This window comes from Hypanus sabinus (genome assembly GCF_030144855.1).
Source record: "Hypanus sabinus isolate sHypSab1 chromosome Y unlocalized genomic scaffold, sHypSab1.hap1 SUPER_Y_unloc_11, whole genome shotgun sequence".
Classification (NCBI taxonomy): Eukaryota; Metazoa; Chordata; class Chondrichthyes; order Myliobatiformes; family Dasyatidae; genus Hypanus; species Hypanus sabinus.
In genome coordinates this window covers 680007-706299 of record NW_026779012.1, presented here as the reverse complement: position 1 = coordinate 706299, position 26293 = coordinate 680007, and the positions used below count along the sequence as shown (strand labels likewise).

General features: G+C 49.4%; 1 protein-coding gene across 5 annotated transcripts in view; it reads right to left on the bottom strand.

Annotated features, from left to right (window-relative positions):
* The window catches only part of LOC132386010 (F-box/LRR-repeat protein 20-like), a 434516-nt gene that overhangs the window by 59255 nt on the left and 348968 nt on the right, over nucleotides 1-26293 (bottom strand). For all 5 annotated transcript variants that reach the window (XM_059958260.1, XM_059958261.1, XM_059958262.1 and 2 more), the window contains one exon: nucleotides 8557-8625. In XM_059958260.1, coding sequence (XP_059814243.1) covers nucleotides 8557-8625 — 69 coding nt within the window. The remainder of the gene's footprint in view (nucleotides 1-8556; nucleotides 8626-26293) is intronic.

Here is a 26293-nt window from a genome sequence, read left to right as displayed (position 1 = left end):
AATGGAATCAAGCACTTTACATCGGCCCCTTACCGTCCGTCCACAAATGGCTTGGCAGAAAGATTTGTACAGACTTTCAAGGAAGGCAAGGGACAGTGAAAATCGACCACCACAACACAAGATAGACAACTTCCTCCTTGCCTATCGTAATGCAGTACATGCAACCACTAACCAGACTCCAGCGATGATGTTTCTAAACAGGAACCTGAGGTCCTGCGTGGATCTTCTCAAACCAGAGGCACAACGTGATGTGGAAAACAGACAGTTCAAACACTTGAATGCTGAGTCCACACAGAGATTCAATGTGGAATAGTCAGTTCTTGCACGGAATTACCAGACTGAAAAGTGGCAGCTATTTATAATTTCTGCCATAGACGGGCCACTGATGTATAGAGTACAAACGGGAGAGAACGTATGCGGACATCAAATCCTGAATGTTCAGGTGAAAAACTTAACAACACCTGGCATGGACTCTCCAGACATAGAAGCAAACACCTGCTGTGACCACATCAGCCTCCCCTACAGATAAGCCTGTCATCAGTGCTGAGAACCCACCTGATGTACCTGTGAAGACTTATTCCCCAGAGTAAATGTTTCAAGTCAGATGTTACCCAGAGAGGCAGAGAAGACCCCCCCAAGAGACTGCAGTTATAATTATAATTATTTTGTTGTAATTTCATATTGTTAACTTACTAATTAACCACAGTGGGCATTTGTATATTAAGGGTACATATACAGTATTTGTTTAGCGTAGTGCCCCAGAAAAAGTTGATACACTTTTAAAATAAAAGGGAGGAGTGTACCATATAGCCTACTGTATAACATGGGACTATTTTATGTTGTAGTAACACGTTATTGAACATGTGCTATTAGGCATGTATTGATCTGTATGTATGTGTTCAGTTTGGGTTCCGTAAGTAAAAACCCCTGTTAACTTAGCTCCAGTCTCTAGAGATTTTATTTATAGTTTTGTTGTGTAACTCGTCACATACTAAACACCTTCCCTCTTTTCCGAGGTGAGTACTAGTATGAATATTATCAAAGGAGGATTGGTAGAAATTGGGTACAGACACCAACCTGTCCCGCAGGGGTGTACCAAAGGCCCTCCTTATGATTTGTGATCATAGTCTGTGTTCCTTCTCAGGGGCATCCCCCTGGAACGTACAAACGACTTGCATGTCAGGCATACCCGTGCTGTCTGAGAGGGTAAGGGGTTTTGGCGGGACCCCGGTGGGTCTATAATTACAAGACTCTGGGCTGTGACTTTGGCAACCTCATCAGCCATGGTGTTACCGGTGGAGATTTTATCAGTCTGACAGGTACAGTCGGCCCACGGGGGATTGGTTCTGGGACCCCTTGCGGATACCAAAATTCACGGATTTTCAAGTCCTTTATTCAACCTGTCTCAATGCGGTGGACCTTGGGACCCAGTGGAACCCCAGAACTTATTTAACCTGTCACAGTGTGGTGGACATTAGGACCCAGCAGAGCTCTGAATCCGCAGTGTTTCTGTTCGCGAAAATAATCACGAACACGATGCAAAATAAAGTTGAAATAATAAAGCAATCAGAAAGAGGTGAAACACCATCGGACATTGGAAAAGCATGAGGCTATGTCGGTCAATGATTGGAACAATTTTAAAGTGAGAAAGGCTCTGCCCCGATGAAAGCTACAATTATTACTAAGCAACGCAGTGGTTTAATTATTGGGTTTCGGGTTTTGGTTTTTGATCCTCCACATCAACCCGGCACGGTGGAGAGCGCACTCCATAGCGATCTGTCCCAAGACCCGAGAACTTCCATTCCCGAGCCCGGCGGTGAAACATACTCTCTTAGGTGTTTTATATGCATAGAAAAGTAAAATATATATTCTATACTAAGACTAACGTTTGACTAACTGACACTAAATAATACCGGATGCACCTGTTCCGACTTACTTATTAAGAGAACTTCTGATTTTTTTCAATCCCAATCCACAATAATCCACGCACAAGTGGAACAAGTGATAAGGAGGACACATGACTGAGGGATGGTCTGACGGAACATGGAGTTAAATGTGCAGAAAGAATAAGTAAATTTAGAAAGGACAACAAAATTCAAGGGGCGTATAGCCCGATGGGAGTTCGGGGATCTGTGTTAAGCACAATAGGCAGCGATTTAAAGAGAGAGAGGAGAAATGGGCTAAAAATTCTATATCTGAATGCACGGTGTCAGAAATAAGGCGGATGAGCTTGAAGCACAGGTGCGAATGGGTAACTATGATGTTGTTGGGATAACGGAGTCATGGCTGCAGGGAGATCAGACCTGGGAAATGAATGTACAAGGGTATACGTGCTATCGTAGGGACAGAAATGTGGACAGAGGGGGTGGGGTGGCCCTGTTGGTGAGGAATGAGATTCAGTCCTTTGCAAGGGGGGACTTAGGATCAGAAGTACATAGGGTAACATTGGAATTGAAACAGATTGACATTAAGAAGGAAATGGTGATGAGTAGACTGATGGGACTGAAGGCTGACAAATCCCCAGGTCCAGATGGTCTGCATCCTAGGGATGACCCCGGAAATTGTGGATGCATTGGCAATCATTTTCTAATGTTCCTTAGATTCAGGATCAGTTCCTGAGGATTGGAGAATGGCTAATGTTATCCCGCTTTTTAAGAAAGGAGGGAGGGAGAAAACAGAGAACTATCGTCCTGTCAGCCTAACATCAGTAGTGGGGAAGAGTCCATTATTAAAGATGAAATAATGGCATATCTGGATAGCAGTGATAGGATTGGGCCAAGCCAGCATGGATTTACCAAGGGCAAATCATGCTTGACTAATCTATTGGAGTTTTTCGAGGATGTAACCAGGAAGTTAGACAAGGGAGATCCAGTGGATGTAGTGTACCTCGATTTTCAGAAGGCATTTGATAAGGTCCCACATAGGAGATTGGTGGGTAAAAGCAGAGCTCATGGCATTGGGGGGGGGGGGGGAAGATATTGATATGGATAGAAAACTGGTTGTCAAGATAGAAAGCAAAGGGTAACAGTGAATGGGTGTTTCTCGAAATGGCAGGTGGTGACTAGTGGGGTGCCACAGGGCTCGGTATTGGGACCACAGCTGTTTACGATTTACATCAATGATTTAGATGAAGGCATTGAGAATAACATCAGCAAGTTTGCTGATGATACTAAGCTAGGTGGCAGTTAGGAGAATTCAGGGTGACTTGGATGGGCTGAGTGAGTGGGCAGATACTTGGCAGATGACGTTTAATGTGAATAAGTGTGAGGTTATCCACTTCGGCAATAAGAACAGGAAGGCAGATTATTATCTGCACGGTGTAGAGTTAGGTAAGGGAGAAATACAGAGAGATCTAGGAGTCCTTGTTCATCGGTCACTGAAGGTGAATGAGCAAGTGCAGCAGGCAGTGAAGAAGGCTAATGGAATGTTGGCCTTTATTACAAAGGGAATTGAGTACAAGAGCAAGGAAATCCTTTTGCATTTGTACAGGGCCCTGGTGAGACAACACCTGGAGTATTGTGTACAGTTCTGGTCTCCAGGGTTAAGGAAGGACATCCTGGCTGTAGAGGAAGTGCAGCGTAGATTCACAAGGTTAATTCCTGGGATGTCCGGACTGTCTTAAGCAGAGAGGTTAGAGAGACTGGGCTTGTACACACTGGAATTAAGGAGATTGAGAGGGGATCTGATTGCAACTTATAAGATTATTAAGGGATTGGACAAGATAGAGCAGGCATGGGCAAATGCGGCCCGTTAAGCTTTTTAATCCGGCCCGCAGAACTTGATGAAATTATATTAATAAACCTTGTTAACGTTTTTTCCCCGCAATTCTGGCGTTTTCCCAATAGATGATGCACTCTATATACATTTGTGGCGACCCATTTCCTGGCACATCCGGACCGGCTCACAATTAGCCAGCATTCCGGCTAAGGGAGAAAGACTGTGGGGATTTGCGAGCACAGAGCTTTGGAGCCTCTGCGCCACGGGGGACAGGTTGAGGGAGGCTTAAAAGTGAGGCTGGGGATTTCGAATAAAGTTTTTTTCTTCGACTGCAGTTACCGACTCCGTGTCGTAATTTTAGCGCTGCATGCAGCACACCGCTACACATTGACCTTTGTTGAGGTGCAGCGTATTACACCACATTTGCGCTTTACTCTTTGTTCGGCTCGACCTATTTGTGTGAACAGGCGTTCAGCGTCATGAACATCAACAAAGCCAGCCACAGATCCAAATTAACTGACCAACACCTCAGATCCATCCTGAGAATCGCCACAACAAAACTAAATCCAGACTTTGATGCGCTGGCTAAAAAGGGAGACCAACAACACTGTTCCCACTGAAATTAAAAATAAGTTTCTTCGTTGTGTTATGTAAAAAATGCATTTGAAAATATTTTTTTCAATAAGCCTTAAATGTTACATGTCATTTCTGTTAAGTGATGGACATGAGTAGTGCGCAGGTACACGTACGTTCTCAAAATAAAAATGCGCTCCAGATCAAATAACGCGCTCCGCATACTGGCGCGCTGTCACTGTTCTGTCTTTGTGCTGGTCGTTGTTGAGTTTTGGCACAGGGGACAATTGAATAAGAAGGAGCAGGACAAGTAGACCTGCATCCCCTACGGTTTTTGAAATAAAATCAGTCAGGAGGAGAGTGATGATGATAATATCTTGAAGGGTAACAGAATTTTCAGTGCTTTAAAATAATAACTGTTACTATTAAAAAAAAGCTGTATTTTATTCATTTAATTTTCAGTGTTTTAAAAGTCATTTCAATAAATAGCTAAATAACATGGGACTTCAAAGACAGATATTTTGTTGTAATGCATTTGTTCTTTTTCAATTGAAATTAAACCACATGTTTTCTACATATCCCATGATATTTTATTTTCTCTTATGAGGTGTATTATCAAAACACTCCGTCTATCTGCTCCTGGTCCAGCCCCCCTGCCAAATTTTAGAACCTTTGTGGCCCACGTCAAAAAGTTTGCCCACCCCTGAGATAGAGGCAGGAAATATGTTCCAGATGCTGGGAGAGTCCAGTATCAGAGGGCATGGTTTGAGAATAAGGTGTAGGTCATTTAGGACAGAGTTAAGGAAAAACTTCTTCTTCCAGAGAGTTGTGGGGGTCTGGAATGCACTGCCTCGGAAGGTAGTGGAGGCCAATTCTCTGGATGCTTTCAAGAAGGAGCTAGATAGGTATCTTATGGATAGGGGAATCAAGGGATATGGGGACAAGGCAGGAACCGGGTATTGATAGTAGATGATCAGCCATGACCTCAGAATGGCGGTGCAGGCTCGAAGGGCCGAATGGTCTACTTCTGCACCTATTGTCTATTGTCACATCCTCCCGTATACTTTAAATCATCTGTAGATTACTTATAACACCTAATACAATGTAAATGCTAAGTAAAATAGTTGTTATACTGCATTGTCTAAGGAATAATGACAAGAAAAAAGCTGCACATGCTCGAACAACAAGTGCTTGATCAGCATTCTGGGTTTCCTCGATTCGCATTTGGTTGAATTCGCGCATGCAGAATTCACAGATAAGTAGAGCTGACTGTATGAGTGGAATTATGATTTCGAGTCTCTGGGCTGTGACTTCGGCAACCTCTTCAGCCATGGTGCTACCGGTGGAGATTTTAACAATCTGACAGGTATGAGCGGAGCGTTTAATGATGGCCGATGTCTTTAGAAGCTGTAAGGCGGTGAGGAGATTCTGTACAAACGTAGCATTGTTAATGGATGTCCTGAGGAGGTGAGGAAACCCTGGTATTCCCAAAGCACTCCGTAGACATGAGCTACCCCGAGGGTGTATCGAGAGTCACTGTAGATGTTTGCACGTTTGTTGGCAGCCAGGATGCAGGCACGTGAGGGCAAATAACTCAGCTTTTTGTGCTGACACGGCTGGTTGAAAGGCTGCCTGATCGAGCACCGTGTTATCTGTGGCCACAGCATAGCTTGAACATCTCCAACCTTGAGGGCCCGTGAAAGAACTTCCATCGACATACAAGGTTATGTCGGGGTCCTGTAGGGGTTGGTCCGTGAGGTCCTCATGGGTTGTAGTGAGAAATTGATTTCACAGCACGCAATCGGGTTCAGAGTTGTCTGTAACCTGGAGTGGTGACATTAGGAAAGTGGCTGGGTTTGAAGTGGAGCAGTGAGAAAATGTCAGCAGTGGGTTGCTCAGTAAGTCTGTCTCATAGAGATTTGGTCGTGCCTGAGAGAGGTGCTGTGTCTCTCAGGAGGTCAAAAACTCCACCCCCGAGTGGGAAGAGAGCACATTTACAGGCTGATGTAGGGTAATATAAGAAGCCACAGCTACCAGGATATATACAGCCTTCCCTCCACTCATAGGGATCGTGTCGTTCAAACTCCGAGAGGTTAATGGAAGATTATGCTGGGTTTCTCTTGTGGGTCGCTACCTACAACGGGCAAGATGTTCAAGAGTCAGTTAGCAAAAGGATTGTTCATGGAGAATGGAGTGACCGGTTTGAAACTGGATGTCTCTACAGTCCCCAAGGGCACCTTGCCTTTCAGTGCCCTGGTCGGCCACAGTTAAAACACAGTCCAGGCTGAGCTCCCCCAGTCACGGGCACTCCCTGGGGTGGCCCATTTCTTCACTCAGGGAGATAAGGTCATTGGGGTGGTCCCCTTATTGACATCACCTGGCTGGGCCCTGGGGCATATCGATCATCATAGGTGGGGTAAGGCCAATCAGGGAATTGATCCCAATCCCGGTTTCCCAGTTCAGACATATGGTTACAATACTGACCATTATCTGAACCCCGTCGGTGTCCCTCACCCTGTTGGACAAATTCATGCTTAACTGCAACCCCCTTTCAGGTGGGTCCAGACTACGGCCCATTGCATTCGATTACGGTCATTATCTGGCCAGTCCATATTGTTGGTTTTAATCATCGTGGCTAACTTGAAAGGGGGACATTGGAGCAGAAGCGTATAAACTGGGGGGAAGTATTCCCATTATTGAAGATCTGGTCTCCTGCATAAGTCTCGTAGCAAGATAGAGAATGCTCCCAGTAATCCGACCCTGATTCCCCGGCTTTCGGTTTACATTCTAGTACTTTAGTGGGGTTAATAGGCTGCTGGAGTGCTTTTTCCGAGCCCTGGATCATCTGGTTGGTCTGCTGCTCATCGTTTGGCAACAACACCCCCCTCCCCCCCCCCCCCCCCGAGTCCTTGGTAAGGCTGGTATCCCAGTTCTGCCTTCCATTTCCATCCCTCATCCATAGATAATATCGTCTGAGACGATCCGGGGGATGTAGTGTTATACATCTGAACTGTGCTCTGCATAGATTGTGTGAAGAGCACCTGTTTCTCTTTTCTGTCATGGACCTGATACATTATCATGATCATTTCCTGTGACGTCCATGGAGTATAGACAGGGATAACCGCCGGCTGATGTTGCTCCCCCACCTTAGCATTATTTGGGTAGGTAACTGACTCAGGTTGTGGTGGGGGACTTTTCTCAGGGACTGAGTTTATCTGTTCTTGAGTTTCACCTCACGGGATGGTTAGATAGAGGGGAGCTGTCCTCCCCCTCCCCTTTGTTTCACCCTTCCTCCCACAGAGTTAAAGAACCCCAGAGAATTTTCAGGTCCCATGGCTAGTAGCGGCTCCCGATACGGAGGTGAAACTCTTGTCACTAGCCAGTCCTCATCGTGATCACTGTCATCAAACAGAGATGTAAGCCAGACATGATCCCGGCCCTTACAACACAAATATATTCGTCCAGATAACCCCCACACAAGACAGGCTGGAGGTAAAGTTATCCACTACATGGCAGCCCCAAAAGATAAATTACAAAATAGGCATAATGGACAGAACATACACAAATAGCCTAAACAGGCTTTTACTTTGATTTGGATTTCAGGGAGCTCGAAGCGCAGAAACAAATATCTCTGTGATGATTGTACACTCTACACTCAATTGTACACTCAATTGCTTGGTGACAATAAAGTACTTGTATTTGTATTGTAGAGTGGGCCTAATTCTACGCATGAGTGCACAAGGAAATAAGCATTCTGAAACCCTAGCTAGCTACCTTCAAGAAGAAATATGGCTCAGCATGATTTAGCATATCTGTTAATCATCTGTGGTTTCTTTCAGAAAAACAGGCTGCTATTGTTTAACGAAGTGTTAACCCTTTTGCATACTTTATCATAGGAGCTGCCTTACCAGCTTTCATATTCAATGTCATATCTCATGAAAGACAATGTGCCAAAGCCTCATTCACAACCATCTTGTGGAGTCAGTGTTGAAAACAACTTTTTATTAGTTACAATAGAAACTAACCTGTGCTCATGATCTTATAAACTAGAAGTTTTACAGTAATACACACGACTTCAATTATATCAGTAGATGTTGGACATAAAATAAACATAAAAGGTTTCTTTTTTCACATTACTGCATAAAGGAAGTTGCTTAGTTACTGAACTGCTTTGCTCCTGCTCTTTTCATCATTGGTCACAAAATTCACTAAGAGGGCCACATCAAGGTCCACTTCAACAATCTGTTAATGAAGTGTTTTACTTACGCATCTGTGATTTTTGTGCATCCATTCAGACTTAACTGTTCAATGTTCCTGCAATTCTGAGCAAAGGTTCTAGAACAATAGAGCAGAGATGTTACAAACAGTATGTACACTTTAAGAGCACCACAAAATTACAACAGAAACTTACTAGCAAATGGATTATACTAGCACTGAATGACTACCATGCTCTGCCCATGAAAAATAATGACATGCATTATATATGACCTTTACCATGAGCAATCGTGATCAACATTGAAGCTTTACAGCACACTAGTACTAACTTATTCAAAATAATGACCTGGCTGGACATTTTTTAACATTTTTTATCTCAGAATAGGACTGCACCTGAAAGCTGCACCTCCATTACATTCAGTGCTTCTGAATGGAGCTAAGAAATACAAATATAAATTAGCTGCTCAGTCCCTCATGCCTGATCTTTTCTGTGTCACATGACTGCTGTGGAAATACATCAGCAACCCTGAAGTCTTTATGATTTTATAATTTTTGGAAAATGTAATGTGACAAAATAGAAAACAAGAGAAAATCAGTAGATGCTGGAAATCCAAGCACACACACAAAATGCTGGAGAAACTCACCAAGCCAGGCTGAAACATCAACTGTACTCTTTTCCATAGATGATGCCTGGCCTGAATTCTTCCAGCATTTTGTGTGTGTGACAAAATGGAACCTGTGTAATCCTATTTTGCTGGTGTGTTGATGAGCTTCAATGGGAAACATGCAGGTGGTGTTTTGACATTACATGATTGAAAGCAGAGAAACACAAGACATAGCTGTTGAGGGTTGAAGACTCAAAGACAAATGGGCTAATTAAAGACAAATATAAGATGGATGCAAGAATGCAGATAAAGGATGAAACAATGTCAAAGACATGAAGCTGATGAATTACAGGATTCTGTAAATGTATAAAAAAGATCCATTTTGATCTGTAATATTAAAGCTACCTACTGATAACAATGCATGGAGGTAGAGGCCCAAACAAGTAATAAACATGCTTACAAATTGATCCACTCTGAGTTTGTTATATTCTTTACTGTATATTTAGAAGACCTAGCTAAACGGTACCTGACATATTTTGGAGATTCCACAAAGATTCACTTTCTCTAGGTATTATAGAGACATGGGAAGGTCTGAAAAAGGAGCTCCCAAGGGGAAATTCTCAGAAGTGATTGCCAAGAAAGGGAACACGTGTTCCTGGGAGTAGACTACAGAAAGTATGGGCTATAGAGTGGTGTGATGGTATGGGTACCAGTCATGGCCAAGAAGGCGAACATGTGTTCCAGGCAGTAGACTAGAGCAAGTATGGGCTATGTAGTGGTGTGATGGAATGGGGACCAGTCAAGGCCGAGAAGGGGAACATGAGTTCCAGGGAGTACACTAGAGCAAGAACGGGCTAGGGAGTGGTGTGATGGTATGGGAACCAGTCAAGGACGGGTAGGGGAACACAGGTTCCAGGGTGTAGACTAGAGCAAGTATGGACTATGGAGTGGTGTGATGGTATGGGGACCAGTCAAGGCTGGGAAGGGGAACACGTGTTCCAGGGAGTAGACTAGAGGAAGTATGGGCTATGGAGTGGAGTAATGATATAGGGACCAGCCAGGGCCAAGAAGGGGAACACATGTTCCAGGGAGTAGACTAGAGCAAGTACGGGCTAGGGAGTGGTGTGATGGTATGGGGACCAGTCAAGGCCGGGAAGGGAAACACGTGTTCCAGGGAGTAGACTAGAGCAAGTATAGGCCATGGAATGGTGTGATGGTATGGGTACGAGTCAAGACTGAGAAGGGGTACATGTGCTCCAGGGAGTAGACTAGAGCAAGTATGGGCTATGGAGTGTCCTGATGGTATGGGAAACAGTCAAGGCCGGGAAGGGAAACACGTAATCCAGGGAGTAGACTAGAGCAGGTATGGAATATGGAGTGGTGTGATGGTATGGGGAACAGTCAGTCCGGGAAGGGGAACACGTGTTCCAGGTAGTGGATTAGAGCAAGTAGGGGCTATGGTGTGTTCTGATAGTATGGGAAAAAGTCAAGGCCGGGAAGGGAAACACGTAATCCAGGGAGTAGACTAGAGCAAGTAGGGGCTATGGAGTGTTCTGATGGTATGGGAAACAGTCAAGGCCGGGAAGGGGAACACGTGTTCCAGGGAGTAGATTAGAGCAAGTATGGGCTATGGAGTGGTGTGATAGTATGGGGACAAGTCAAGACCGAGAAGGGGAACACGTGTTCCAGGGAGTAGACTAGAGCAAGTACGGGCCAGGGAGTGGTGTGATGCTATCGGGACCAGTCAAGGCCGTGAAGGGGAATACGTGCTCCAGGGAGTGGACTAGAGCAAGTATGGGCTATGGAGTGTCCTGATGGTATGGGAAACAGTCAAGGCCGGGAAGGGAAACACGTAATCCAGGGAGTAGACTAGAGCAAGTATGGAATATGGAGTGGTGTGATGGTACGGGGAACAGTCACTCCGGGAAGGGGAACACGTGTTCCAGGTAGTAGACTAGAGCAAGTATGGGGTATGGAGTGTTCTGATGGTATGGGAAACAGTCAAGGCTGGGAAGGGAAACACGTAATCCAGGGAGTAGACTAGAGCAGGTATGGAATATGGAGTGGTGTGATGGTATGGGGAACAGTCAGTCCGGGAAGGGGAACACGTATTCCAGGTAGTGGACTAGAGCAAGTAGGGGCTATGGTGTGTTCTGATAGTATGGGAAAAAGTCAAGGCCGGGAAGGGGAACACGTGTTCCAGGGTTTAGACTAGAGCAAGTATGGGCTATGGAGTGGTGTGATGGTATGGGGACAAGTCAAGGCCGGGAAGTGGAACACGTGTTCCAGGGAGTAGACTACAGCAAGTATGGGCTATGGAGTGGTGTGATGGTATGGGGACCAGTCAAGGCCTAGAAGGGGAACACGTGTTCCAGGGTTTAGACTAGAGCAAGTATGGGCTATGGAGTGGTGTGATGGTATGGGGACAAGTCAAGGCCGGGAAGGGGATCACGTGTTCCAGGGTTTAGACTAGAGCAAGTATGGGCTATGGAGTGGAGTGATGGTATGGGGACCAGTCATGGCCTAGAAGGGGAACACATGCTCCAAGGAGGAGACTAGAACAAGTATGGGCTATGGAGTGGTGTGATGGTATGGGGACGTCAAGGCCGGGAAGGGGAACACGTGTTCCAGGGTTTAGACTAGAGCAAGTATGGGCTATGAGGTAGTGTGATGGTATGGGGACCAGTCAAGGCCTAGAAGCGGAACACATGTTCCAAGGAGGAGACTAGAACAAGTATTGGCTATGTAGTGGTGTGATGGTATGGGGACAAGTCAAGGCCGGGAAGGGGAACACGTGTTCCAGGGTTTAGACTAGAGCAAGTATGGGCTATGGAGTGGTGTGATGGTATGTGGACCAGTCAAGGCCTAGAAGGGGAACATGTGTTCCAGGGTTTAGACTAGAGCAAGTATGGGCTTTGGAATGGTGTGATGGTATGGGGACCAGTCATGACCTAGGAGGGGAACACGTGTTCCAGGGTTTAGACTAGAGCAAGTATGGGCTATGGAGTGGTGTGATGGTATGGGGACCAGTCAAGGCCGGGAAGTGGAACACGTGCTCCAGGGCGTAGACTGGAGCAAGTATGGGCTATGGGGTGGTGTGATCGTATGGGGACCAGTCAAGGCCGGGAAGGGGAACACATGTTCCAAGGAGAAGACTAGAACAAGTATGGGCTAAGGAGTGGTGTGATGGTATGGGGACAAGTCAAGGCCGGGAAGGGGAACACGTGTTCCAGGGTTTAGACTAGAGCAAGTATGGGCTATTGAGTGGTTTGATGGTATGGGGACCAGTCATGGCCTAGAAGGGGAACACGTGTTCCAGGGTTTAGACTAGAGCAAGTATGGGCTATGGAGTGGAGTGATGGTATGGGGACCAGTCATGGCCTAGAAGGGGAACACATGCTCCAAGGAGGAGACTAGAACAAGTATGGGCTATGGAGTGGTGTGATCGTATGGGGACAAGTCAAGGCCGGGAAGGGGAACACGTGTTCCAGGGTTTAGACTAGAGCAAGTATGGGATATGAGGTAGTGTGATGGTATGGGGACCAGTCAAGGCCTAGAAGCGGAACACATGTTCCAAGGAGGAGACTAGAACAAGTATTGGCTATGTAGTGGTGTGATGGTATGGGGACAAGTCAAGGCCGGGAAGGGGAACACGTGTTCCAGGGTTTAGACTAGAGCAAGTATGGGCTATGGTGTGGTGTGATGGTATGGGGACCAGTCAAGGCCTAGAAGGGGAACACGTGTTCCAGGGTTTAGACTAGAGCAAGTATGGGCTTTGGAATGGTGTGATGGTATGGGGACCAGTCATGACCTAGAAGGGGAACACGTGTTCCAGGGTTTAGACTAGAGCAAGTATGGGCTATGGAGTGGTGTGATGGTATGGGGACCAGTCAAGGCCGGGAACTGGAACACGTGCTCCAGGGCGTAGACTGGAGCAAGTATGGGCTATGGGGTGGTGTGATCGTATGGGGACCAGTCAAGGCCGGGAAGGGGCACACATGTTCCAAGGAGAAGACTAGAACAAGTATGGGCTAAGGAGTGGTGTGATGGTATGGGGACAAGTCAAGGCCGGGAAGGGGAACACATGTTCCAGGGTTTAGACTAGAGCAAGTATGGGCTATTGAGTGGTGTGATGGTATGGGGACAAGTCAAGGCCGGGAAGGGGAACACGTGTTCCAGGGTTTAGACTAGAGCAAGTATGGGCTATGGAGTGGTGTGATGGTATGGGGAACAGTCAAGGTCTAGAAGGGGAACACATGTTCCAAGCAGGAGACTAGAACAAGTATGGGCTATGGAGTGGTGTGATGGTATGGGGACAAGTCAAGGCCGGGAAGGGGAACACGTGTTCCAGGGTTTAGACTAGAGCAAGTATGGGCTATGGAGTGGTGTGATGGTATGGGGACCAGTCAATGCCTAGAAGGGGAACATGTGTTCCAGGGTTTAGACTAGAGCAAGTATGGGCTATGGAGTGGTTTGATGGTATGGGGACCAGTCATGGCCTAGAAGGGGAACACGTGTTCCAGGGTTTAGACTAGAGCAAGTATGGGCTATCGAGTGGTGTGATGGTATGGGGACCAGTCAAGGCCGGGAAATGGAACACGTGTTCCAGGGAGTAGACTGGAGCAAGTATGGGCTATGGGGTGGTGTGATCGTATGGGGACCAGTCAAGGCCGGGAAGGGGAACACATGTTCCAAGGAGGAGACTAGAACAACTATGGGCTATGGAGTGGTGTGATGGTATGGGAACAAGTCAAGGCCGGGAAGGGGAACACATGTTCCAGGGTTTAGACTAGAGCAAGTATGGGCTATGGAGTGGTGTCATGGTATGGGGACATGTCAAGGCCGGAAAGGGGAACACGTGTTCCAGGGTTTAGACTAGAGCAAGTATGGGCTATGGAGTGGTGTGATGGTATGGGGACAAGTCAAGGCCGGGAAGGGGAACACGTGTTCCAGGGTTTAGACTAGAGCAAGTATGGGCTATGGAGTGGTGTGATGGTATGGGGACCAGTCAAGGCCGGGAAGTGGAACACGTGTTCCAGGGAGTAGACTGGAGCAAGTATGGGCTATGGGGTGGTGTGATCGTATGGGAACCAGTCAAGGCCGGGAAGGGGAACACATGTTCCAAGGAGGAGACTAGAACAAGTATGGGCTATGGAGTGGCGTGATGGTATGGGGACATGTCAAGGCCGGGAAGGGGAACACGTGTTCCAGGGTTTAGACTAGAGCAAGTATGGGCTATGGAGTGGTGTGATGGTATGGGGACAAGTCAAGGCCGGGAAGGGGAACACGTGTTCCAGGGAGTAGACTAGAGCAAGTATGGGCTATGGAGTGGTGTGATGGTATGGGGACCAGTCAAGGCCTAGAAGGGGAACACATGTTCCAAGGAAGAGACAACAACAAGTATGGGCTATGGAGTGGTGTGATGGTATGGGGACAAGTCAAGGCCGGGAAGGGGAACACGTGTTCCAGGGTTTAGACTAGAGCAAGTATGGGCTATGGAGCAGTGTGATGGTATGGGGACCAGTCAAGGCCTAGAAGGGGAACACGTGTTCCAGGGTTTAGACTAGAGCAAGTATGGGCTATGGAGTGGTGTGATGGTATGGGGACAAGTCAAGGACGGGAAGGGGAACACGTGTTCCAAGGAGGAGACTAGAACAAGTATGGGCTATGGAGTGGTGTGATGGTATGGGGACCAGTCAAGGCCGGGAAGTGGAACACGTGTTCCAGGGAGTAGACTGGACCAAGTATGGGCTATGGGGCGGTGTGATCGTATGGGGACCAGTCAAGGCCGGAAGGGGAACACATGTTCCAAGGAGGAGACTAGAACAAGTATGGGCTATGGAGTGGTGTGATGGTATGGGGACATGTCAAGGCCGGGAAGGGGAACACGTGTTCCAGGGTTTAGACTAGAGCAAGTATGGGCTATGGAGTGGTGTGATGGTATGGGGACAAGTCAAGGCCGGGAAGGGGAACACGTGTTCCAGGGTTTTGACTAGAGCAAGTATGGTCTATGGAGTGGTGTGATGGTATGGGGACCAGTCATGGCCTAGAAGGGGAACACGTGTTCCAGGGTTTAGACTAGAGCAAGTATGGGCTATGGAGTGGTGTGATGTTATGGGGACCAGTCAAGGACGGGAAGTGGAACACGTGTTCCAGGGAGTAGACTGGAGCAAGTATGGGCTATGGGGTGGTGTGATCGTATGGGGACCAGTCAAGGCCGGGAAGGGGAACACATGTTCCAAGGAGGAGACTAGAACAAGTATGGGCTATGGAGTGGTGTGATGGTATGGGGACAAGTCAAGGCCAGGAAAAGGAACACGTGTTCCAGGGTTTAGACTAGAGCAAGTATGGGCTATGGAGTGGTGTGATGGTAAGGGGACAAGTCAAGGCCGGGAAGGGGAACACGTGTTCCAGGGTTTATACTAGAGCAAGTATGGGCTATGGAGTGGTGTGATGGTATGGGGACCAGTCAAGGCCAAGAGGGGGAACACATGTTCCAAGGGTGAGACTAGAACAAGTATGGGCTATGGAGTGGTGTGATGGAATGGGGACAAGTCAAGGCCGGGAAGGGGAACACGTGTTCCAGGGTTTAGACTAGAGCAAGTATGAGCTATGGAGTGGTGTGATGGTATGGGGACCAGTCAAGGCCTAGAAGGGGAACACGTGTTCCAGGGTTTAGACTAGAGCAAGTATGGGCTATGGAGTGGTGTGATGGTATGGGGACCAGTCATGGACTAGAAGGGGAACACGTGTTCCAGGGTTTAGACTAGAGCAAGTATGGGCTATGGAGTGGTGTGATGGTATGGGGACCAGTCAAGGCCGGGAAGTGGAACACGTGCTCCAGGGCGTAGACTGGAGCAAGTATGGGCTATGGGGTGGTGTGATCGTATGGGGACCAGTCAAGGCCGGGAAGGGGAACACATGTTCCAAGGAGAAGACTAGAACAAGTATGGGCTAAGGAGTGGTGTGATGGTATGGGGACAAGTCAAGGCCGGGAAGGGGAACACGTGTTCCAGGGTTTAGACTAGAGCAAGTATGGGCTATTGAGTGGTTTGATGGTATGGGGACCAGTCATGGCCTAGAAGGGGAACACGTGTTCCAGGGTTTAGACTAGAGCAAGTATGGGCTATGGAGTGGAGTGATGGTATGGGGACCAGTCATGGCCTAGAAGGGGAACACATGCTCCAAGGAGGAGACTAGAACAAGTATGGGCTATGGAGTGGTGTGATCGTATGGGGACAAGTCAAGGCCGGGAAGGGGAACACGTGTTCCAGGGTTTAGACTAGAGCAAGTATGGGATATGAGGTAGTGTGATGGTATGGGGACCAGTCAAGGCCTAGAAGCGGAACACATGTTCCAAGGAGGAGACTAGAACAAGTATTGGCTATGTAGTGGTGTGATGGTATGGGGACAAGTCAAGGCCGGGAAGGGGAACACGTGTTCCAGGGTTTAGACTAGAGCAAGTATGGGCTATGGTGTGGTGTGATGGTATGGGGACCAGTCAAGGCCTAGAAGGGGAACACGTGTTCCAGGGTTTAGACTAGAGCAAGTATGGGCTTTGGAATGGTGTGATGGTATGGGGACCAGTCATGACCTAGAAGGGGAACACGTGTTCCAGGGTTTAGACTAGAGCAAGTATGGGCTATGGAGTGGTGTGATGGTATGGGGACCAGTCAAGGCCGGGAAGTGGAACACGTGCTCCAGGGCGTAGACTGGAGCAAGTATGGGCTATGGGGTGGTGTGATCGTATGGGGACCAGTCAAGGCCGGGAAGGGGCACACATGTTCCAAGGAGAAGACTAGAACAAGTATGGGCTAAGGAGTGGTGTGATGGTATGGGGACAAGTCAAGGCCGGGAAGGGGAACACATGTTCCAGGGTTTAGACTAGAGCAAGTATGGGCTATTGAGTGGTGTGATGGTATGGGGACAAGTCAAGGCCGGGAAGGGGAACACGTGTTCCAGGGTTTAGACTAGAGCAAGTATGGGCTATGGAGTGGTGTGATGGTATGGGGAACAGTCAAGGCCTAGAAGGGGAACACATGTTCCAAGCAGGAGACTAGAACAAGAATGGGCTATGGAGTGGTGTGATGGTATGGGGACAAGTCAAGACCGGGAAGGGGAACACGTGTTCCAGGGTTTAGACTAGAGCAAGTATGGGCTATGGAGTGGTGTGATGGTATGGGGACCAGTCAATGCCTAGAAGGGGAACATGTGTTCCAGGGTTTAGACTAGAGCAAGTATGGGCTATGGAGTGGTTTGATGGTATGGGGACCAGTCATGGCCTAGAAGGGGAACACGTGTTCCAGGGTTTAGACTAGAGCAAGTATGGGCTATCGAGTGGTGTGATGGTATGGGGACCAGTCAAGGCCGGGAAATGGAACACGTGTTCCAGGGAGTAGACTGGAGCAAGTATGGGCTATGGGGTGGTGTGATCGTATGGGGACCAGTCAAGGCCGGGAAGGGGAACACATGTTCCAAGGAGGAGACTAGAACAACTATGGGCTATGGAGTGGTGTGATGGTATGGGAACAAGTCAAGGCCGGGAAGGGGAACACATGTTCCAGGGTTTAGACTAGAGCAAGTATGGGCTATGGAGTGGTGTCATGGTATGGGGACATGTCAAGGCCGGAAAGGGGAACACGTGTTCCAGGGTTTAGACTAGAGCAAGTATGGGCTATGGAGTGGTGTGATGGTATGGGGACAAGTCAAGGCCGGGAAGGGGAACACGTGTTCCAGGGTTTAGACTAGAGCAAGTATGGGCTATGGAGTGGTGTGATGGTATGGGGACCAGTCAAGGCCGGGAAGTGGAACACGTGTTCCAGGGAGTAGACTGGAGCAAGTATGGGCTATGGGGTGGTGTGATCGTATGGGAACCAGTCAAGGCCGGGAAGGGGAACACATGTTCCAAGGAGGAGACTAGAACAAGTATGGGCTATGGAGTGGCGTGATGGTATGGGGACATGTCAAGGCCGGGAAGGGGAACACGTGTTCCAGGGTTTAGACTAGAGCAAGTATGGGCTATGGAGTGGTGTGATGGTATGGGGACAAGTCAAGGCCGGGAAGGGGAACACGTGTTCCAGGGAGTAGACTAGAGCAAGTATGGGCTATGGAGTGGTGTGATGGTATGGGGACCAGTCAAGGCCTAGAAGGGGAACACATGTTCCAAGGAAGAGACAACAACAAGTATGGGCTATGGAGTGGTGTGATGGTATGGGGACAAGTCAAGGCCGGGAAGGGGAACACGTGTTCCAGGGTTTAGACTAGAGTAAGTATGGGCTATGGAGCAGTGTGATGGTATGGGGACCAGTCAAGGCCTAGAAGGGGAACACGTGTTCCAGGGTTTAGACTAGAGCAAGTATGGGCTATGGAGTGGTGTGATGGTATGGGGACAAGTCAAGGACGGGAAGGGGAACACGTGTTCCAAGGAGGAGACTAGAACAAGTATGGGCTATGGAGTGGTGTGATGGTATGGGGACCAGTCAAGGCCGGGAAGCGGAACACGTGTTCCAGGGAGTAGACTGGACCAAGTATGGGCTATGGGGCGGTGTGATCGTATGGGGACCAGTCAAGGCCGGGAAGGGGAACACATGTTCCAAGGAGGAGACTAGAACAAGTATGGGCTATGGAGTGGTGTGATGGTATGGGGACATGTCAAGGCCGGGAAGGGGAACACGTGTTCCAGGGTTTAGACTAGAGCAAGTATGGGCTATGGAGTGGTGTGATGGTATGGGGACAAGTCAAGGCCGGGAAGGGGAACACGTGTTCCAGGGTTTTGACTAGAGCAAGTATGGTCTATGGAGTGGTGTGATGGTATGGGGACCAGTCATGGCCTAGAAGGGGAACACGTGTTCCAGGGTTTAGACTAGAGCAAGTATGGGCTATGGAGTGGTGTGATGTTATGGGGACCAGTCAAGGCCGGGAAGTGGAACACGTGTTCCAGGGAGTAGACTGGAGCAAGTATGGGCTATGGGGTGGTGTGATCGTATGGGGACCAGTCAAGGCCGGGAAGGGGAACACATGTTCCAAGGAGGAGACTAGAACAAGTATGGGCTATGGAGTGGTGTGATGGTATGGGGACAAGTCAAGGCCGGGAAAAGGAACACGTGTTCCAGGGTTTAGACTAGAGCAAGTATGGGCTATGGAGTGGTGTGATGGTAAGGGGACAAGTCAAGGCCGGGAAGGGGAACACGTGTTCCAGGGTTTATACTAGAGCAAGTATGGGCTATGGAGTGGTGTGATGGTATGGGGACCAGTCAAGGCCTAGAGGGGGAACACATGTTCCAAGGAGGAGACTAGAACAAGTATGGGCTATGGAGTGGTGTGATGGAATGGGGACAAGTCAAGGCCGGGAAGGGGAACACGTGTTCCAGGGTTTAGACTAGAGCAAGTATGAGCTATGGAGTGGTGTGATGGTATGGGGACCAGTCAAGGCCTAGAAGGGGAACACGTGTTCCAGGGTTTAGACTAGAGCAAGTATGGGCTATGGAGTGGTGTGATGGTATGGGGACCAGTCATGGACTAGAAGGGGAACACGTGTTCCAGGGTTTAGACTAGAGCAAGTATGGGCTATGGAGTGGTGTGATGGTATGGGGACCAGTCAAGGCCGGGAAGTGGAACACGTGTTCCAGGGAGTAGACTGGAGCAAGTATGGGCTATGGGGTGGTGTGATCGTATGGAGACCAGTCAAGGCTGGGAAGGGGAACACATGTTCCAAGGAGGAGACTAGAACAAGTATGGGCTATGGAGTGGTGTGATGGTATGGGGACAAGTCAAGGCCGGGAAGGGGAACACGTGTTCCAGGGTTTAGACTAGAGCAAGTATGGGCTATGGAGTGGAGTGATGGTATAGGGACAAGTCAAGGCCGGGAAGGGGAACACGTGTTCCAGGGTTTAGACTAGAGCAAGTATGGGCTATGGAGCGGTGTGATGGTATGGGGACCAGTCAAGGCCTAGAAGGGGATCACGTGTTCCAGGGTTTAGACTAGAGCAAGTATGGGCTATGGAGTGTTGTGATGGTATGGGGACAAGTCAAGGCAGGGAAGGGGAACACGTGTTCCAGGGTTTAGACTAGAGCAAATATGGGCTATGGAGTGGTCTGATGGTATGGGGACCAGTCAAGGCCTAGAAGGGCAACACGTGTTCCAGGGTTTAGACAAGAGCAAGTATGGGCTATGGAGTGGTGTGATGGTATGGGGACCAGTCAAGGCCGGGAAGTGGAACACGTGTTCCAGGGAGTAGACTGGAGCAAGTATGGGCTATGGGGTGGAGTGATCGTATGAGGACCAGTCAAGGCCGGGAAGGGGAACACATGTTCCACGGAGGAGACTAGAACAAGTATGGGCTATGGAGTGGTGTGATGGTATGGGGACAAGTCAAGGCCGGGAAGGGGAACACGTGTTCCAGGGATTAGACTAGAGCAAGTATGGGCTATGGAGTGGAGTGATGGTATGGGGACAAGTCAAGGCCGGGAAGGGGAACACGTGTTCCAGGGTTTAGACTAGAGCAAACATGGGCTATAGAGTGGTGTGATGGTATGGGGACCAGTCAAGGCCTAGAAGGGGAACACATGTTCCAAGGAGGAGACTAGAACAAGTATGGGCTATGGAGTGGTGTGATGGTATGGGGACAAGTCAAGGCCAAGAAGGGGAACACGTGTTCCAGCATTTAGACTAGAGCAAGTATGGGCTATGGAGTGGTGTGATGGTATGGGGACCAGTCAAGGCCGGGAAGGGGAACACATGTTCCAAGGAGGAGACTAGAACAAGTATGGGCTATGGAGTGGTGTGATGGTATGGGGACAAGTAAAGGCCGGGAAGGGGAACACGTGTTCCAGGGTTTAGACTAGAGCAAGTATGGGCTATGGAGTGGAGTGATGGTATGGGGACAAGTCAAGGCCGGGAAGGGGAACACGTGTTCCAGGGTTTAGACTAGAGCAAGTATGGGCTATGGAGTGGTGTGATGGTATGGGGACCAGTCAAGTCCTAGAAGGGGATCACGTGTTCCAGGGTTTAGACTAGAGCAAGTATGGGCTATGGAGTGGTGTGATGGTATGGGGACAAGTCAAGGCCGGGAAGGGGAACACGTGTTCCAGGGTTTAGACTAGAGCAAGTATGGGCTATGGAGCGGTGTGATGGTATGGGGACCAGTCAAGGCCTAGAAGGGGATCACGTGTTCCAGGGTTCAGACTAGAGCAAGTATGGGCTATGGAGTGGTGTGATGGTATGGGGACAAGTCAAGGCAGGGAAGGGGAACACGTGTTCCAGGGTTTAGACTAGAGCAAGTATGGGCTATGGAGTGGTGTGATGGTATGGGGACCAGTCAAGGCCTAGAAGGGGAACACGTGTTCCAGGGTTTAGACAAGAGCAAGTATGGGCTATGGAGTGGTGTGATGGTATGGGGACCAGTCAAGGCCGGGAAGTGGAACACGTGTTCCAGGGAGTAGACTGGAGCAAGTATGGGCTATGGGGTGGTGTGATCATATGAGGACCAGTCAAGGCCGGGAAGGGGAACACATGTTCCAAGGAGGAGACTAGAACAAGTATGGGCTATGGAGTGGTGTGATGGTATGGGGACAAGTCAAGGCCGGGAAGGGGAACACGTGTTCCAGGGTTTAGACTAGAGCAAGTATGGGCTATGGAGTGGAGTGATGGTATGGGGACAAGTCAAGGCCGGGAAGGGGAACACGTGTTCCAGGGTTTAGACTAGAGCAAGCATGGGCTATAGAGTGGTGTGATGGTATGGGGACCAGTCAAGGCCTAGAAGGGGAACACATGTTCCAAGGAGGAGACTAGAACAAGTATGGGCTATGGAGTGGTGTGATGGTATGGGGACAAGTCAAGGCCAGGAAGGGGAACACGTGTTCCAGCGTTTAGACTAGAGCACGTATGGGCTATGGAGTGGTGTGATGGTATGGGGACCAGTCAAGGCCTAGAAGGGGAACACATGTTCCAAGGAGGAGACTAGAACAAGTATGGGCTATGGAGTGGTGTGATGGTAAGGGGACCAGTCAAGGCCGGGAAGGGGAACACATGTTCCAAGGAGGAGACTAGAACAAGTATGGGCTATGGAGTGGTGTGATGGTATGGGGACAAGTCAAGGCCGGGAAGGGGAACACGTGTTCCAGGGTTTAGACTAGAGCAAGTATGGGCTATGGAGTGGAGTGATGGTATGGGGACAAGTCAAGGCCGGGAAGGGGAACACGTCTTCCAGGGTTTAGACTAGAGCAAGTATGGGCTATGGAGTGGTGTGATGGTATGGGGACCAGTCAAGTCCTAGAAGGGGATCACGTGTTCCAGGGTTTAGACTAGAGCAAGTATGGGCTATGGAGTGGTGTGATGGTATGGGGACAAGTCAAGGCCGGGAAGGGGAACACGTGTTCCAGGGTTTAGACTAGAGCAAGTATGGGCGATGGAGTGGTGTGATGGTATGCGGACCAGTCAAGGCCTAGAAGGGGAACACGTGTTCCAGGATTTAGACAAGAGCAAGTATGGGCTATGAAGTGGTGTGATGGTATGGGGATCAGTCAAGTCCGGGAAGTGGAACACGTGTTCCAGGGAGTAGACTGGAGGAAGTATGGGCTATGGGCTGGTGTGATCGTATGGGGACCAGTCAAGGCCGGGAAGGGGAACACATGTTCCAAGGAGGAGACTAGAACAAGTATGGGCTATGGAGAGGTGTGTAATGGTATGGGGACAAGTCAAGGCCGGGAAGGGGAACACGTGTTCCAGGGTTTAGACTAGAGCGAGTATGGGCTATGGAGTGGTGTGATGGTATGGGGACCAGTCAAGGCCGGGAAGTGGAAAACGTGTTCCAGGGAGTAGACTGGAGCAAGTATGGGCTATGGGGTGGTGTGATCGTATGGGGACCAGTCAAGGCTGGGAAGGGGAACACATGTTCCAAGGAGGGGACTAGAACAAGTATGGGCTATGGAGTGGTGTGATGGTATGGGGACAAGTCAAGGCCGGGAAGGGGAACACATGTTCCAGGGTTTAGACTAGAGCAAGTATGGGCTATGGAGTGGTGTGATGGTATGGGGACAAGTCAAGGCCGGAAAGGGGAACACGTGTTCCAAGGTTTAGACTAGAGCAAGTATGGGCTATGGAGTGGTGTGTTGGTATGGGGACAAGTCAAGGCCGGGAAGGGGAACACATGTTCCAGGGTTTAGACTAGAGCAAGTATGGGCTATGGAGTGGTGTGATGGTATGGGGACCAGTCAAGGCCTTGAAGTGGAACACGTGTTCCAGGGTTTAGACTAGAGCAAGTATCGGCTATGGAGTGGTGTGATGGTATGGGGACCAGTCAAGGCCGGGAAGTGGAACACGTGTTCCAGGGTTTAGACTAGAGCAAGTATGGGCTATGGAGTGGTGTGATGGTATGGGGACAAGTCAAGGCCGGGAAGGGGAACACGTGTTCCAGGGAGTAGACTAGAGCAAGTATGGGCTATGGAGTGGTGTGATAGTATGGGGACCAGTCAAGGCCTAGAAGGGGAACACATGTTCCAAGGAAGAGACTAGAACAAGTATGGGTTATGGAGTGGTGTGATGGTATGGGGACAAGTCAAGGCCGGGAAGGGGAACACGTGTTCCAGGGTTTAGACTAGAGCAAGTACGGGCTATGGAGTGGTGTGATGGTATGGGGACCAGTCAAGGCCTAGAAGGGGAACATGTGTTCCAGGGTTTAGACTAGAGCAAGTATGGGCTATGGAGTGGTGTGTTGGTATGGGGACAAGTCAAGGCCGGGAAGGGGAACACGTGTTCCAGGGTTTAGACTAGAGCAAGTATGTGCGATGGAGTGGTGTGATCGTATGGGGACCAGTCAAGGCCGGGAAGGGGAACACATGTTCCAAGGAGGAGACTAGAACAAGTATGGGCTATGGAGTGGTGTGATGGTATGGGGACATGTCAAGGCCGGGAAGGTGAACACGTGTTCCAGGGTTTAGACTAGAGCAAGTATGGGCTATGGGGTGGTGTGATCGTATGGGGACCAGTCAAGGCTGGGAAGGGGAACACATGTTCCAAGGAGGAGACTAGAATAAGTATGGGCTATGGAGTGGTGCGATGGTATGGGGACAAGTCAAGGCCGGGAAGGGGAACACGTGTTCCAGGGTTTAGACTAGAGCAAGTATGGGCTATGGAGTGGAGTGATGGTATGGGGACAAGTCAAGGCCGGGAAGGGGAACACGTGTTCCAGGGTTTAGACTAGAGCAAGTATGGGCTATGGAGTGGTGTGATGGTATGGGGACAAGTCAAGGCCGGGAAGGGGAACACGTGTTCCAGGGAGTAGACTAGAGCAAGCATGGGCTATGGAGTGGTGTGATAGTATGGGGACCAGTCAAGGCCTAGAAGGGGAACACATGTTCCAAGGAAGAGACTAGAACAAGTATGGGCTATGGAGTGGTGTGATGGTATGGGGACAAGTCAAGGCAGGGAAGGGGAACACGTGTTCCAGGGTTTAGACTAGAGCAAGTACGGGCTATGGAGTGGTGTGATGGTATGGGGACCAGTCAAGGCCTAGAAGGGGAACACGTGTTCCAGGGTTTAGACTAGAGCAAGTATGGGCGATGGAGTGGTGTGATGGTATGGGGACCAGTCAAGGCCTAGAAGGGGAACACGTGTTCCAGGGTTTAGACTAGAGCAAGTATGGGCTATGGAGTGGTGTGATGGTATGGGGACCAGTCAAGGCCTCGAAGGGGATCACGTGTTCCAGGGTTTAGACTAGAGCAAGTATGGGCTATGGAGTGGTGTGATGGTATGGAGACAAGTCAAGGCAGGGAAGGGAACACGTGTTCCAGGGTTTAGACTACAGCAAGTATGGGCTATGGAGTGGTGAGATGGTATGGGGACCAGTCAAGGACTAGAAGGGGAACACGTGTTCCTGGGTTTAGACAAGAGCAAGTATGGGCTATGGAGTGGTGTGATGGTATGGGGACCAGTCAAGGCCGGGACGTGGAACACGTGTTCCAAGGTTTAGACAAGAGCAAGTATGGGCTATGGAGTGGTGTGATGGTATGGGGACCAGTCAAGGCCTAGAAGGGGAACACGTGTTCCAGGGTTTAGACTAGAGAAAGTATGGGCTATGGAGTGGTGTGATGGTATGGGGACCAGTCAAGCCCTAAAAGGGGAACACATGTTCCAAGGAGGAGACTAGAACAAGTATGGGCTATGGAGTGGTGTGATGGTATGGGGACAAGTCAAGGCCAGGAAGGGGAACACGTGTTCCAGGGTTTAGACTAGAGCAAGTATGGGCTATCGGGTGGTTTGATCGTATGGGGACCAGTCAAGGCCGGGAAGGGGAACACATGTTCCAAGGAGGAGACTAGAACAAGTATGGGCTATGGAGTGGTGTGATGGTATGGGGACAAGTCAAGGCCGGGAAGGGGAACACGTGTTCCAGGGTTTAGACTAGAGCAAGTATGGGCTATGGAGTGGAGTGATGGTATGGGGACAAGTCAAGGCCGGGAAGGGGAACACGTGTTCCAGGGTTTAGACTAGAGCAACTATGGGCTATGGAGTGGTGTAATGGTATGGGGACCAGTCAAGTCCTAGAAGGGGATCACATGTTCCAGGGTTTAGAATAGAGCAAGTATGGGCTATGGAGTGGTGTGATGGTATGGGGACAAGTCAAGGCCGGGAAGGGGAACACGTGTTCCAGGGTTTAGACTAGAGCAAGTATGGGCTATGGAGTGGTGTTATGGTATGGGGACCAGTCAAGGCCTGGAAGGGGAACACGTGTTCCAGGATTTAGACAAGAGCAAGTATGGGCTATGGAGTGGTGTGATGGTATGGGGATCAGTCAAGGCCGGGAAGTGGAACACGTGTTCCAGGGAGTAGACTGGAGGAAGTATGGGCTATGGGGTGGTGTGATCGTATGGGGACCAGTCAAGGCCGGGAAGGGGAACACATGTTCCAAGGAGGAGACTAGAACAAGTATGGGCTACGGAGTGGTGTGATGGTATGGGGACAAGTCAAGGCCGGGAAGGGGAACACGTGTTCCAGGGTTTAGACTAGAGCAAGTATGGGCTATGGAGTGGTGTGATGGTATGGGGACCAGTCAAGGCCGGGAAGTGGAACACGTGTTCCAGGGAGTAGACTGGAGCAAGTATGGGCTATGGGGTGGTGTGATCGTATGGGGACCAGTCAAGGCTGGGAAGGGGAACACATGTTCCAAGGAGGAGACTAGAACAAG